General features: G+C 42.7%; 2 protein-coding genes across 10 annotated transcripts in view; one reads left to right on the forward strand and one right to left on the reverse strand.

Annotated features, from left to right (window-relative positions):
- Nucleotides 1-1,242, forward strand: part of tpk1 (thiamin pyrophosphokinase 1) — a 330,085-nt gene extending 328,843 nt beyond the window's left edge. For all 9 annotated transcript variants that reach the window (XM_048554379.2, XM_048554344.2, XM_048554361.2 and 6 more), the window contains one exon: nt 1,035-1,242. In XM_048554379.2, the coding sequence (XP_048410336.1) occupies nt 1,035-1,162 (128 nt within the window). In that variant the 3' untranslated portion in view covers nt 1,163-1,242. The remainder of the gene's footprint in view (nt 1-1,034) is intronic.
- On the reverse strand, nt 1,227-14,700 carry sec61g (SEC61 translocon subunit gamma). The gene is made up of 4 exons (XM_048554429.2): nt 14,567-14,700; nt 7,648-7,747; nt 5,667-5,769; nt 1,227-1,352 (listed from the first exon to the last, which is right to left on the reverse strand). Exons 2-4 carry the CDS (start codon nt 7,739-7,741, stop codon nt 1,343-1,345), a joined length of 207 nt encoding a protein of 68 aa, XP_048410386.1. The 5' UTR covers nt 7,742-7,747; nt 14,567-14,700; the 3' UTR covers nt 1,227-1,342.
- Between the last annotated feature and the right edge of the window lie 1,709 nt (nt 14,701-16,409).

Consider the following 16,409-nt stretch of genomic DNA (forward strand, 5'->3'; position numbering starts at 1 on the left):
TATTTTGTTTTTCTTGGTGGTAGGAGCCATGGGGTCGGAAGGTGATTTTGAGGGGGTTTTGGTGAGCTACTGCAGTGCATTTTGTTGTTCAGTGGTGGAACCAATGCTGAAAGTGCTGGATTGTTGGTGGGGGTCTAACAGGCTGCTTTGTCCTGGATGACGCCAAGTCTTGAGTGTTGTTGGAGTTCATCCAAGCGAGTGGGAAGTATTCCATCATATGATGAAGTTACTCACCACAGAATTCCCAGCCTCTGACCGGCATTTATAAAACTAGTTCACTCCAGTTTCTGGTGAACGGTAACTCTTAAGATGTTGATAGTAGGAGAATTTAACAACACTAATGTCACAATGTCTAAGGGGAGTTGGCCAAATTCTCTCATTGTACATGATCATTTCCTGGCATCAGCCTGAATCCTAATGTTATGCACTCTTGCTGCAGTCAGACATGAACTCATTCAATATCTGAGCAGTTGAGATTATGTTCCATTTGTGAAGTCACCATATCCATATTTTTAGCGGAAGATTGAAACTGGACTTCACGACTCAAAGGTCAATCATCAGGTTGTAGTTGGTTGTCAAATAAGCAGCACAACTGTTCTCAGATTGTAGGGTGTTCCAGTAGAGTCTACAGGAATTCAGAGAGGTGTTAAGGGTTTTCTTTAAAGTCCTGTATCAATGTGAATTCTTTTGATTGGCTGTCAGCAAGTGGTGATCTTTGAAGTGTTTCCCTCACAGTCTTCTCAAGCCCCCAAAATAATGCTAGTTGACATCTGGTAGAGATCCACAACGTGTGTGATGGTTACTGTACCACGACCTGCTTATTGCTAGCAGCTGTTGCTTAGGAAGGAATTTTGACAACGCTTTCCATACCTTTTATTTCTACATAAAGAAGCTTGCTTTTAGAGGTTGGAAATCACCTATGCATGATAATATCCGCAGCAAGAAAACCTGCAGCTGTCACTGCAGGACTTAAATTATCCTTTACCACATTATTATTCTCATTATTCACATCCTATCAATATTCTCTTTCACAGCTAATCAAGTACTTCAGTTTGGGAAGCTGGTCAGCACCTCCAATACTTACGATGGAAGTGGAACTGTGACAATAGAAACAGATCAGCCTCTGCTGTGGACAATGGGAATAAAGAGATACCTCAGCTAATGTTCGTGCCTTTAGACAAAACAATGTAACAGGAGTCAACACAAGGGAAGAAATAAAAGTCAGATTTATATATTTCAAAATGATTTTTATTGATTCATAACAGCACAAAATATAAGAAATACGCCATGGTGTCCTCTCATCTTCATTCCTTACCCAACTTGCATTAGACCAGATGACGTCCTAACCACCACTGGAAAAAGATTTAAAAACTTACATTAGTTAATTATCCTCCATTTTCATGTTTACTCGACAGTCCATCCTATGCATTGCAAGTACAACTTTCCCATCATATTGATAATATTATCTATGAAACTTGACAGAACCAGAACATTCAGATTTTTTTTCCAGTTAACCCTTGGGTAATAGTAAAATACAATTCCACATGTCTACAAAACCCGATTAAAATGGGAACTGCAGTTTTAACACATTTATACTTTCTAATGAGACAAGTATAAACTAGGCAATGGATCAAAATTGGACTAATTTTAAAAAGTACTAAAAAACAAACAAAGAGGACCAAACAAGTGGTGTTTTAAAAGACTGCTTCAAGTTTCAGGACACTATCAACAGTCAAGGAAATGAGAAATAAGCAAGACTGAAGAACAGTATGTAATCAAAACAGATAAGGTGCTCTGCAAATATGTCCATAACATAAGATGTCAAAAGTAAGACAGACAGAGGAGGAGGAGGAAACTGGTTCATGGCGGATAATTGGAGATCTTCAAACCCACTGCACAGCTTACACAACAGGATGCTTTTGGGAAGGAAAGCAAATGTTTAGTTTCATCCATTCTGAATTTAAGAACTAGATTTCATGGTGCTAATGAGAATCAATTTGACTCTTGCAGTCACACCTCAGTTATTTTGACAGCTGTAGGAAAGATTTGAGAACACGTTTCATTAAGAAATTTAGAAATGTTGAAATGAAGAAAGTGAGAAGCAGACTGTTATAAAGGGTGAAGTCACATGGTTTCAGGGGCGAGTTGTCAAATGGACACAGTCATTAGTCATAGGAGACGGAGGGTAGCGGCAAAAGGATGCTTTTTGGAAATGGAAGGTTGTAACTAATAGTGTCCCATAGGAATCAATGCTGGGACCTCTGCTGTTTATGGTTGACATGATTGATTTGGAGGAAGACATGGCTAGTTAATTACTAAGTTTGTGGACAGTGGGGTGGATTGTCAAAGGATACAGCAGGAGGCGTTGGCCAAAAAAAAGCAAATAGAGTTTAATCTGGACAAATGTGAGGCAGTACATTACAGGAGGTCAAGTACAGCTGGAAATTGTAGTGAAAGGCAGAACCCTTAGGAGTGCTGATATGCAGAGGGATCTGAGTGTGCAGGTACATGAATCATTGAAGGTGGCAGCACAGGTAGATAAGGTAGTAAAAAAAAAAGGCCATGGCATACTTGCCTTCATTGGAAGGGGCACCGAGTATAAGGATAGGCAAGTTATGCTGCAACTTTATAGAACTTTACAATACTTGGAACATTGCATACAGTTCTGGTTATCACACTACCAGAAGGATGTGGATGCTTTGGACAGGCTACAGAGAATGTTTACCAGTATGTTATATGGAGTATTTGAGCTATGAAGAAAGGTTTGGAATCTGGGTTTGTTTTCACTGGAATGCAGGAGGGTGACAGGCAACCTGCTTGACATCTAAAAGATTGTGAATGGCATGGATTGAGTGGAAAGTATAAGCTTTTTCTGCAGGATGGAGGGGTCAGTTATTAGGGGACAGAGGTTCAAAGTACAGGGGATGGGGCTAAGGTTTAAAAGAGATGGGCGAGGCAGGTTTTGCCACAAAGAGTGATGAATGCCTGGAATGGTCTGCCAAAGGAGGTGGTGGAAACAGACACAATAGCAGCATTCAAGAAGCACCTGGACAAATACATGAATAAGAAGGGAGTACAGAGTTTTATTATGGGAGGGCAAAATGTGTTGGTGCAGGCTTGGAGGGTTGAAGCTCCTATTCCTGTGTTATATTGTCCTTTGTTCAAACAACTTTCACTGCACGAGAAATACTCTGAGGTAACATATATAGCGGGTAGATGAAATGCAGAGATTTTAAAAGCATTTTCATTATTGCTTTAGCAGGTACCACAGGAAAATAGTAGGTAAGAGCAAGGAATATAGAATTAGATTTAAAAAGTGGCAGCACATGAAATTAGAAGAAAAACATAAGAGTAATCAACATTGTCTAGTTCTGTCCTCATTGCTGTTCATGTGCACAATAATAGATAAAGTTGAAATTTGGAGACTACAGTGATATTACAGACCACCGGAGAATGTAGCAGATGAAATCAATATTAATGACATGATACATTCAGGTAAAATTAATCACCCTTGAAAAGTACAAGGCTGGGAAATATGGAAAAACAGAGGTTTGACTTTCACACAACATTACAAAGAACCCCTAAATGGATTAGGCCATAAGAAAGCTGATTAAATAATTCGCTATCTAGCCAAAGGCACTGGACATGTAAATTGAGATTTTAATGATGAATCTTGACAGAACTTTGCTAAGTACGTAGAGTACTGTCTACAAATTTAATCTGTACACTACAGGGAGAATTGAGGCAATGTAGAATGCAAGACAAAATTCATAAAAACAAACAAGCTCAACTGTCCATGTTTTCATTACAGCATGGAATATTAACAAAATGTCATTTTTTACTGTATAAATTTACGTAATGATTTCTATTTTCTGCTCTAAGTTTATTTTCACTAAACGCTGTTTAATGTTCTCAGTTTGTTCTCAAGTAGTAATCAGTGTTACTGATCTATCGGCATGTTTTATGGTGCAGGTAGTTGTGTTGTTTCACAGTCGTCGACAAACCAAAAATTATGAACTGGTCTATAAATTTTAAAATCTTGATACTTTTATTCTGCTGCTCTGACAATCTCTCATTTCTTGTTTAAATCTTCTTCAACAAATTATCTCGGCACTGCAGAAGACACTGTGGCCAATGGCCTTAGCAAATAGGCCTAATATAAAATTGGCTGAACAGTTTCAGCAAGTGAAGCTTAATGGAATTCAAAGAGGTCAACATTATCACAGATCAAAAGCAAATAAGGATCAGCCCAGAGCTGTATGGCATACTGAACATTGGTCGAGTTGTTGTAACCCAAAACTCATTAAGAGGTACTCAGCCAGAACAATTGTGTTTGGAGGGACAATATGCTTGTGTATTCAAAAGTTTCAGCCAGAGCCCTTGGCAGCATGGAGTAATCATATCTTGGAAAGGGGATGAGTACATCCAGGATGACCTAGCCTAGCCTTATTAGACATTGTGACTCCTGCCCTGTAACCCCTTTAGCTGAAATCAGAGAACATTCCAGAACGGCTCAGCAAGGTGGGGAATCGGAAGAGACACCTGGTGGCCTTTAGACCAGCGAAGACTCAGCCAAAGACTCCATGTGAGACCCAACTTCAACCAGCCCAGTTCGTCCCCTCCCCCCACTGCACCACACAACCAGCCCAGCTCTTCCCCCCCACCCACTGCATCCCAAAACCAGTCCAACCTGTCTCTGCCTCCCTAACTGGTTCTTCCTCTCACCCATCCCTTCCTCCCACCCCAAGCCGCACCCCCAGCTACCTACTAACCTCATCCCACCTCCTTGACCTGTCCGTCTTCCCTGGACTGACCTATCCCCTCCCTACCTACACTCTCTCCACCTATCTTCTTTACTCTCCATCTTCGGTCCGCCTCCCCCTCTCTCCCTATTTATTCCAGTTCCCTCTCCCCATCCCCCTCTCTGATGAAGGGTCTAGGCCCGAAACGTCAGCTTTTGTGCTCCTGAGATGCTGCTTGGCCTGCTGTGTTCATCCAGCCTCACATTTTATTATCTTGGAATTCTCCAGCATCTGCAGTTCCCATTATCTCTTTCATACTAAGATGACCTCCGAGTACCCTGTCAGTGGAGTTCAGTGAATTGAATCCAGCATCCCAATTAAGTGCACGTGCCTTTCAGCAAATTGGCCTAGGGCAAACCTAATTTGTGTAAGAGTTGTTTTCTTTAACTTGCAAGTGTTTTAATTAAAATAAAGTTTGAACTGCAGTCCTTTATTTGACTCATACAGTAAGAGCACTTGGGTAAACATATTTTTTGAGTAATAATCTGGTCAATGTGTCTGCATAGAATATTTCACAGGTAACACTTTTGCACAAATTTTACAACCAAGTATTTAATGTTTCATTTAACTTATCTAATTGCATAGCAGTTTCAAATTTTTGAGATACACATATTCAGCTGCAAAGTGTCTCACCAAGCAGAATCACAAGTTGCACTGGATAGTTTACTGCACCTGCAAAGCCATTGGAGTCAAACAAAAATACTCTCTCCCATGTTACAATATGTGACCATCTAGTTTCTCTATGCACTACCCTCAAAACTTTCACAAACATAAATCTGAGGTACTGAGAACATTCTACATTATTTTAGAAAAAGTGCACTCAATTAAAGAAATTAGCTAGTAGCAAAACAACAGAATACTTACACAATAATGTTATTAATAGGGATGTGGATGAGCTTTACAAAGAAACCGATGAATCCCATGATGGCAAATCCAATTGCTGTTGCCATGGCAATCTTCTGAAATTCTGTAAAAATGAAGCCACACAGGAATCTCTCAAAATTGAGTTCATTTTCACATGACAAAAAGTTGTTAAGTTAGCTGCATGCAGAAGAATATTGATGGTTGAGAAACAACTCTAATGAATTACGTATGTAAGTACATACTTATTGTACCTTCAGATAGCCAGGTTATTAATTAGATTAGGTTAGATTCCCTACAGTGTGGAAACAGGCCCTTCAGCCCAACAAGTCCACTCCGCCCCTTGGAACATCCCACCCACACCCATCCCTGAACACTATGGGCAATTTAGCATGGCCAATCCACTTAGCCTGCACATCTTTGGACTGTGGGAGGAAACCCACGCAGACACGGGGAGAATGTACAAACACCGCACAGACAGTTGCCCGAGGCTGGAATTGAACCCGGGTCTCTGGCACTGTGAGGCTGCAGTGCTAACCACTGAGCCACCGCACCGCCCCATTAGCATTTATTAATGCTAATAAAATGGGAACCTTTTCTGATTGTGACAATTAATTGTTTACTCAGTTCCAAAACTCTTATGAATATCAAACTTGTAGGAAGAACCAATGAAATTTTTGTTTAAACAAAGAGTGAGTTGGAAATCAATGATTTAGTCATTCTAAGTCAGAGTATGAATGCAATCAGAATAAAACAGAGCCCAAAAAAGCCTTAGGTTATGGAACTGGTTACAGGCAAATAAAATCAATTTTGTTGTATTCTTATACAGGATGTAGGCATCACTAGACCATATGTACTACCAAGCCCCAATTGCATCTGACATGTTGGCAGTGGTGAGCCACCTTCTTGAACCACTGTAGTCCATGTCTGTAGGCATAACCAAAGCTGTTACGAAGATTCAGGATTTTGACCCAGTCATTGTGAAGGAACAGTTCCAAGTCAAGATACAGAGTGACTTGAGAGGAACTTTTAGGTGGTGTTCCAATGCTTGTGCTCCTCTTGTCCTTCTAAGTAGCAGAAGCTAAGGGTTTGGAAGGTGTTGTCAAAGGAATGTTGAAGTTCGTGGACAGGATGTCAGTCAAGCAGACTGCTTTGTCTGGATGATGTCCAGCTGTAAGTGTTTTTGGGGCTTCATTGGTCCGGCAGGTGGGGATTCAGGAAACAAAACTACTCTCCTCAGAATTGCAAACCTTTGACTTATTCTAACAGTTTTGCATAATGCACCCAAGTATTGTTGAACATCCTGAAATGCAGCTTATTTCTGCAGACAGAAGTAATGCTGTCTGTGATTCTAAGTACTTCCATTAGGAAAATATCACATTCTGTAGCTTTCAGCACCTAGATCCAATGCATTATATTTGTAAATATATGAATATCATAAATACTCACTCTCTATACATGTTTTCCTTTACATTCCAATTAGGGTGCAAATGGGTTACAGTTATTATTAAAGCACCATAGTTGCAAAAACAGCTTAATGATTTTAATTGATATAATCAAAATGATCAGAAAAAGCTTTTTTAACTGCACTTTCTATCTTGCAGACACGACTGATCCATAGGTAAGGCACAACATTGACAATAAAATGACAGATTCCAATTTCAATGTACAAAACATAACTAGAAAACAATATTCACATTAAAACTTCAGATGACTTATAACAAGACCATGATTTCACAAAAATACTTAGCACAACTAGCCTATTGTGCACCTGCTCACAGCCATGTCAGCAAGACTAGAACAACCATTTTATTGAATGTTGCAGCAGATTCAAAGGATCACACTACTCCTCTTCCTTTGTTAAATTCATGTAATCTAGAAGAATTACAACCTCATCCTCTTAACGCTACATAATCTCAGCATTATATTTTATAGTTTTTAAAATAAAAATATGCACAGCTGAGAAAATTGAACAGTACTGCACCTTTTCTGTCTGGTTTTGTACATCTTTTCACAAGTCTGATTGAATCCTTTACAAATTGACGACTGGGCTCCACAAACTGCATTACTTGATCCATTGTGTCCTGTAATGACAGCAAATGAAAAAGCTTCTTGAGACTATTGATTCCAACAAATAACCAGCTCAGATACTGTTTAGAGTACAAGCATCAAGTACAAGGAGCTATGAACCGATTCACATTACAAAACCCGGACAGCATTTTGGCCAACAGCTCATTTTGAAAGAATTCCTACTTAATCCAAATAAAAACCAGAAGAACTGCGGATGCTGTAAATCAGGAACAAAAACAAAGTTGCGGAAAAGCTCAGCAGGTCTGGCAGCATTCGTGGAGGAGAAAACACGTGTTCTGAGGAAGGGTCACCGGACACGAAACGTTAACTGTTTTTTCCTCCACAGATGCTACCAGACTTACTGAGCTTTTCCAGCAACTTTGTTTTTGCTCCTACTTAATCCAAATTTGGCAGAGCAGCCAAGCTGACATTGATGCACCACATACAATCAAATCAGCACCTTGTGCTGCTGCAAAATTGGTGCCATCCAAGTTGGAAGATTCAAAGTGAGAACTCAGAAGCATTTTACCAGTGATAAAGATATCAAGAGTGAATGAGCAAGCAATTACACGAAAACCAAAATGGAAAAGAACGCCAAATACCTTAAGTTAGGATGTGGCAATTTGCATCTTCTACAAGATTCTTGTCTGCTTTTTTTTGGGACACAGATGCTACCTAAAATCTAATCTTACTCTGATTCTCTCTCTGATCTCTTTTACCAATACATTGATGATAGTGAGTGCTGCACCCTGCTCTCACTCTTGCTTACCATCACATACCATTTCTGTCTTCAACATCTTGATCTTTATTTCTGGAAAGAGGTTTTCCACCAATGTCTGTTACAAATTGACCACAATCACAGTCAACTTGGTATATCTGCTCACGGCTATTGTCACAAAGGGTCTACTCTGTTCAATGTCTGTGACTCGCTATCAAATCTGTTTCATACTCATTTCCAAAAAGTCATTTTCCACCCCCCCCCAACCCACAATTCATATCCAATATGGTTGATAGGACCCTCGTGACATCCATTCACTTTCCTGCATACATCACTTCCAGAACTGAGCTGATTCTGAGCTATTTTGCTTATCACTTCAATCAATAGAAAGAACAATATTGTACCTTTCAATTAAACTCAACATCAAGGTTCAAGTTCAATAGACTTAGAATTATGTGTAATATCTATTAATGACTTGGATGAGGCAAGTGAATGTAGGTGGGATGGCAAGTGGTGTGAGGATGACTCAGTCTGCAGAGGGCTATGGATAGATTAAATGGGCAGATGGAAAATGTGAGGTTATGTAAGAACAACACAGGACCTGCAACTGTTTAAATGGAGAAAGCTACAAAGCAGAAGGATTTGTAGGCTTCATGCATAAATCTTTAAAAGCTAGCATACAAATTCAGCAGATAAAAGGGAAGGCAAATGGAAAGTTGACCTCTATTTCAAAGAGAATGGAGTATAAAAGTAGGCTGGTTTTGCTATAACTATACAAAGCACTAGTCAGACCGTAGCTGGAATACTGTGCAGTTTTGGGCCCCTTCTCTAAAGAAAGATAGACTGGCACTGAAGACTTTACATAGAAAAGGATGCCCACTTTACAAAGAAGGTTTACTAGGCTGATCTCAGGTATGGAGAGACAGCGGTAGAGAGATTGAGTAGATTGGGCCTGTACTCATTCGGGTTTAGAAGAAAAAGAAGTGATCTATTTTAAACACACAAGATTCTTAGGGAGCTGGACAGGTAGGTGCAAAAAGGTTGTTTCCCTTGTTGGACAATCCAGGGCATATTCTCAGAATATGGAGTTTCTGATTTAAGACAAGGATGTGGAGAATTCCTTCTGTTAGTCGTGAATTTATGAAATTCGTCACCTCAGAGGGCTGTGTATATTAAATAGACAGATTTTTAATTAGTAAGAGTCAAGGCTGATAGGGATAAAGCAGGCAAGTGGCATTGACTGTTACCAGACTGACCATGATCTTACCGAATAACAGAGCAGACTCCATGGACTGAATAGCCTACTTCAACTCCTTTGTCTTATGGAGTTAGTTGTCAACAATTAAACCATGCTTTAAACCTTCCCTCTTCAATATTCTGCAGTCCTTTACACCAACGTAAGACCATAAATTAGACTATAAGACATAGGAGTGGAAGTAAGGCCATTTGGCCCATCAAGTCCACTCCGCTATTTAAATCATGGCTGATGGGCATTTCAACACCACTTCCCTGCACTCTCCCCATAGCCCTCGATTCCTTTTGAGATCGAGAATTTATCGATCTCTGCCTTGAAGGCATCCAACGTCCCGGCCTCCACTGCACTCTGCGGCAACGAATTCCACCAGCCCACCGCTCTCTGACTGAAGAAATGTTGTCTCATTTCAGTTTTAAATTTACCCCCTCTAATTTTAAGGCTGTGCCCACGGGTCCTAGTCTCCCCGCCTAACGGAAACAACTTCCTAGCGTCCAGCCCTTCTAAACCATACATTATCTTGCAAGTTTCTATTAGATCTCCCCTCAACCTGCTAAACTCTAATGAGTACAATCCCAGGATTCTTAGCCATTCATCATACGTTAAACCTACCATTCCAGGGATCATCCGTGGGAATCTCCTCTGGACACGCTCCAGGGCTAGTATGTTCTTCCTGAGGTGTGGGGCCCAAAATTGGACACAGTATTCTAAATGGGGCCTTACTAGAGCCTTATAAAGCCTCAGAAGCACATCGCTGCTTTTATATTCCAAACTTCTTGAGATAAACAGCAACATTACATTCGCTTTCTTAATTACAGACTCTACCTGCAAGTTGATCTTTACAGAATCCTGGACCAACACTCCCAGATCCCTTTGCACTTCTGATTTGCGCATTTTCTCACCGTTCAGAAAATAGTCCATGCCTGTATTCTTTTTTCCAAAGTTCAAAACCTCACATTTACTCACATTGAATTTCATCAGCCATTTCCTGGACCACTCTCCTAAACTGTATAAATCTTTCTGTAGCCTCCTCAGTACTACCAGCCTGTCCACCTATCTTCGTATCATCAGAAAACTTCGCCAGAATGCCCCCAGTCCCTTCATCCAGATCATTAATATATAAGGTGAACAGCTGTGGCCCCAACACTGAACCCTGCAGGACACCATTCATCACCGGTTGCCATTCCGAAAAAGAGCCTTTTATCCCAACTCTCTGCCTTCTGTCAGACAGCCAAGCCTCAATCCAAGCCAGTAGCTCACCTCAAACACCATGGGCTCTCACCTTGCTCAGCAGCCTCCCGAGAGGCACTGTATCAAAGGCCTTTTGGAAGTCTAGATAGATAACATCTACTGGGTTTCCCTGGTCTAACCTACTTGTTACTACCTCTTCAAAGAATTCTAACAGGTTTGTCAGGCACGACCTCCCCTTACTAAAACCATGCTGACTTGTTTTAATCTGACCCTGCACTTCCAGGAATTTAGAAATCTCATCCTTACTGGACAGATCTTCAGTTTCAATACTTGTAGCATGATGAACACTTTTTGCATTGCACATCAAATATGTGCCATCTGCTATCTGAATATGGGGCTGACTATCATAGATTTTTCAATTCTAGTATTTCTCTGTCCCCCTTTTCCCTTAACTCTATATTCACTCAACTGTTTTGCATCTACGATATGTTCCATTCTGTTAAAAGGTAACAAGTTATCTTAACATTTCTATCCATATTCAACCTGATGGGTTGGCAAATTATATCTCAAATTTGACAATGTCTGTATAACCTCAAAATGATCTATCTTTGTTCCCATGCCTTTAATTATCAATCTCTCATCAATACATCCTCTGCATATCTTGCCCGCATCTCCTATAGCAGACAAGAGTGGTTCATTCAGCCAACTGTATAGGATGTCATTCAATTAAATCACAGTGATCAGATTATCACTTTAAAACCACTTTCCTGTCAGCCCCCTAATGACATAAGTCCCTGTCCCAACCTAGCCTCCCTCTTTTAAGATAACAAAGTGTGAAGCTGGATGAACACAGCAGGCCAAACCATCTTCACACTTTGTTATCTTGGATTCTCCAGCATCTGCAGTTCCCATTATCACATCCCTCTTTTCTTAACCTCACTTATCCTTTCTTAGACTATAGAAAAGGATCCATCACAGAAACAGGCAATTCAACACATCATGTCTGTGCAGGCTAAATAAACTAGCCAACCATTCCTCTCACTAATACCTCGTCCATAATTTTACAGGTTACAGTGCTTAAGGTGGACATCCAGGTTTTTTTTCCCTAAAGTTGGGGTTTCTGCCTCAACCAACAAACCGGGCAGCGAATTCTAGATACCCATCACCCTCTGGGTGAAAAAGCTTTTCCTGACACCTAATTTTCAAATACCACATCCCTCTGTATGCCATGGGCTTTCATATTACGACCAGTCTGCCATGTGAAATGCCTTACTACAATCCATGTAGACAACATCCACTGCATTAGCATCATCCATCCACCTTAAAACCAAACTGACTATACCTGAATAATCTGTGCCTCTCCAAGTAACATTAAATCCCATCTTTTACTAATTATTCTAGCAGTTTGCCTACCAAGATTAGACAGGTCTATAATTATTTGGGCTTTACTTTGCACCAATTTTAAATAATGGTACTATGTTCAGAGATCTCAAATCCTTTGGTGTCATGCCGGAACTGAAAACTGATACTCAATCTATTTTCTCCATTGCTTCCTTTTCCCCTTCACCCTTCTTGCTCCTTTCCCACCCCATCCTCTCAACAACCTGTTTCCAAATTTTCCCCAACGTCCTTCTCCACCACCTTTCTTCCCTATCCTAATACCCATCCATCCCCTCCCTTCCTCCTCCCCAGAACCTCTATACCTCTCCCTCTGCTACCCCTCTCTTCAAACCCCCCTCTCCACGCTGATATACCACTCTTCCTTCATTACCTCTTCCCCTCTCTCTATTCCTCAGCTCCTCCCCAAGCCCAAGTCACCTGCATTCCCCATGCAAATGGCCTAAAGGCCCTCCGCTTCTTCCTGTCCTGCAGGCCTGACCAGTCCCCCTCCACCAACACCCTCATCTGCCTAGCCGAACTCGTCCTCACCCTCAAGAACTTCTCTTTTGATTCCTCCCACTTCCTGCAGACAAAGGAGGTGGCCATGGGTACCCATATGGGCCCAAGCTATGCCTGCCTCTTTGTAGGGTATGTGGAACAATCCCTCTTCCATACCACTGGCCCTAAACCCCACCTCTTCCTCCGTTACTTTGATGACTGTATCGGCGCCACCTCGTGCTCCCACAAGGAGCTTGAATAGTTCATCCACTTCACCAACACCTTCCACCCCAACCTCAAGTTCACCTGGACTATCTCTGATACCTCTCTCCTTCCTGGACCTCTGAGTCCATCTCAGGCAACCAGCTAGAAACCGATATCCATTTCAAGCCCACCGACACCCGCAGCTACCAATACCCCACCTCCCACCCATCTTCCTGCAAAAACACCATCCCCTGTTCCCAATGCCTTCACTTCCGCCGCATCTGCACCCAAGATGAGGCATTCCACTCCCGTACATTTCTGATGTCAAAGGTTGCAACCTCCCCCCCCCCCCCCCCCCCCACCGCAGTGGTAGAGAACGCCCTCGACCGTGTCCCCCACATTTCCCGCTACTCATCCCTCACACCCCATCCCTGCAATACCCACAAAAACAGAATCCCCCTCACGTACACCCCACCAACCTCCAGATCCAACGCATCACCCTCCAACATTTCCATCATCTGCAATCCGACCCCACCACCAAAGACATTATTCGTTCCCCACCTTTGTCTGCTTTCCAGAGGGACCTCTCTCTCCGTGACTCCTTGTCTGCTCCACACTCCCCTCCAACCCCACCACACCCAGGACTTTCCCCTGCAGCCGCTACACCTGCCTCCACACCTCCTCCCTCATCCCCATCCCAGGCCTCAAGACGACTTTCCACATCAAGCAGATGTTCACCTGCACATCTGCCAATGAGGTCTAGTGCATCCACTGTACCTGTTGCGGCTTGGTCTACATCACGAAAACCAAGCGGTGGTTTGGAGACCACTTTGCAGAACATCTACGCTCGGTTCACAATAAACAGCTGCACCTCCCAGTCACGAGCCATTTCAACTCCCCCTCCCATTCCTTAGAAGACATGTCCATCCTGGGCCTCCTGCAGTGCCACAACGATGCCACCCAAAGGGTGCAGGAACAACTCACATTCCACTTGGGAACCCTGCAGCCCAATAGTATCAATATGAATTTCACAAGGTTCAAAATCTCCCCTCTCCCTACCAGCCCAGCTCATCTCCACCTCCCTAACCTGTTCTTCCTCTCACCTATCCCCTCTTCCCACCTCAAGCCCAATCCCCATCTCCTACCTACTAACCTCATCCCGCCCCCTTGACCTGTCTGTCCTCCCCGGACTGACCTATCCCTCCCTACCTCCCCAACTATACTCACCTTTACTGGCTCCATCCTCTCACCCCCTCCCCTCCCCTTCCCTTCCCTTAACTTGTCTGTCTTCTCCCCAACTATCTTCTTTTCTCTCCATCTTCAGTCCGCCTCCGCCTCTCTCCCTATTTATTCCAGAACCCTCTCCCCATCCCCCTCTCTGATGAAGGGTCTAGGCCCGAAACATCAGCTTTTGTGCTCCTGAGATGCTGCTTGGCCTGCTGTGTTCATCCAGCTCCACACTTTGTTATCTTGGATTCTCCAGCATCTGCAGTTCCCGTTATCTGTCTCTCCCCGCTTGCACAGTGTCCTCCTGGGTATTTCCCCAGGGTAATGCTTATATAAGACATATTGCTCTCCCCCGGGTTTTACCTCTTTCTCTGCCTCGTTCTGTCGCTCAGGAGTTGCTGGCCTTTCTGCTGCTGACGTTGCAGACTTGGACAGAGACCTGACCGCGCATGTGTGATGACGTTGTGGAATCCACACCCGGAAACAACGCCATCCAAACCCCGTCAGACTTCCGCCCCGTGACGCGATGACGCCACTGCCGGGTGTTCACTTGGTGTCAATCACGGGGAAGCCGTGCTCCTTGAGTTTGGTTTATCTCTGAGTGCTGGAAATGTGACCCGGAATTCAGGGAGACTAGTTATAAACTAAACAGATATGGACATCTTAGCTGGGAATAGCTGCTTATTTGAGCAGTAGTAAAGGTGGAACATAGAAACATGTTGAAAATAGGTGCAGCATGAGGCCATTCGGCCCTTTGATCTTGTACCATCATTCAATATAATCGTGGTTGATCGTACAATCTTAGTCTCCCGTTCCCCCCTGTGCCCCAGACCCTTTGGCCCCTTTTGCTACAAGTTCACGTTCAGCTCCCTCCTGAATATAACTGATTAACTGGCCCCAACAGCTTTCTGTGGGCAAGAATTCCATAAGTTCAGTGAAGAAATTCTTTCTCAGTTCTGAATGGCTTAGCTCTTGTTCTTAGATTGTGACCTCGAGTTCTGTACTTCCCTAACATCTGGAATAATCTTCCTGCATCTAGCCTGTCCAGTCCCATCAGGATTTTGTACATTTCAATGAGGTGCCCCCTCATTCTTCGAAATTGAGTGAATACAAGCTCAGTCGATCCAGTCTTTTTTCATACGTCAGTCCTGCCATCTCACGAATCAATCTGGTGAGCCTTTGCTGGACTCCCTCAATAGTAAGAGTGTCCTCCCTCAAACTTGGAGACCAAAACTGCACACATTACTCTAGGTGTGGGCTCACCAAGGCATTGTATAGCTGTATAGTATTTCCTTACTCTAATACTCAAATCCTTTTGCTATGAAGGCCACCATACCATTAGCTTTCCGCACTGCCTGCTGCACCCACATGTCAACCTTCAGTGACTGTTCCATCATCGCACCCAGGTCTCGTTGCACCTCACGTTTTCCTAAACTGTCGTCATTCAGATAATATCCTGCATTCCTGTTTTTATGACCAAAGTGGATAACCTCACATTTATCCACAGTATATTGCATTTGCCAAATATTTGCCCTTTCAGCTAGTTTGTCCAAGTCACCCTACATCCTCCTCACATCACACACTACCACTCAGCTTAGTGTCATCTGCAAATTTGGAGATATTGCATTCAATTCCTCCATCCAATTTGTTTATGTATATTGTTCATTTGAGGTCCCAGAACTGAACCCTGCGGTACCCAACTTGTCACTGCTTGCCACTCTGAAAAGGATCCGTTTATTCCAACCCTCTGCTTCCTGTCTGCCAACCAGTTCTCTTTCCATGTCAGCACATTATCTCCCATACCATCAGCTTTGTTTTTCCTGACTGATCTCTTGTCTGGAACTTTATCAAAAACCTTTTGATAGTCTAGATGAACAACATCTGCGAAACACCTTTATCCACTCTACTGGTGATATCAAAAAATTCCAGAAGATTTGTCAAGTGTGATTTCCCTTCAGTGAATCCATGCTGACTAGGACTGATTCGGCCACCGCTTTCCTAATGCTCAGTTATTACACCCTTGACAGTTGACTCCGGCATCTTCCCCATCACCGGTTGGCCTAACCAGCCTATAATTCCCCATTCTCTCTTCCCTCCTTTTTTTAAAGAGTCGGGTTACATTAGTTACCTCCAGTCCATTGGTATTCTTCCAGAGTCTACAGAATGCTGGAAAATGATCACCAATGCATCCACTACTTCTAGGGCC

Source organism: Stegostoma tigrinum, chromosome 2 (genome assembly GCF_030684315.1).
Source record: "Stegostoma tigrinum isolate sSteTig4 chromosome 2, sSteTig4.hap1, whole genome shotgun sequence".
Classification (NCBI taxonomy): domain Eukaryota; kingdom Metazoa; phylum Chordata; class Chondrichthyes; order Orectolobiformes; family Stegostomatidae; genus Stegostoma; species Stegostoma tigrinum.

Excerpts from the sequence above, each read along its gene's own strand:
- sec61g (XM_048554429.2), bottom strand. The coding sequence starts at position 7,741 with ATGGATCAAGTAATGCAGTTTGTGGAGCCCAGTCGTCAATTTGTAAAG. Across the intron at positions 5,770-7,647 it reads TACAAAACCAGACAGAAAAG|AATTTCAGAAGATTGCCATG; the intron begins GTGCAGTACTGT and ends TCATTTTTACAG.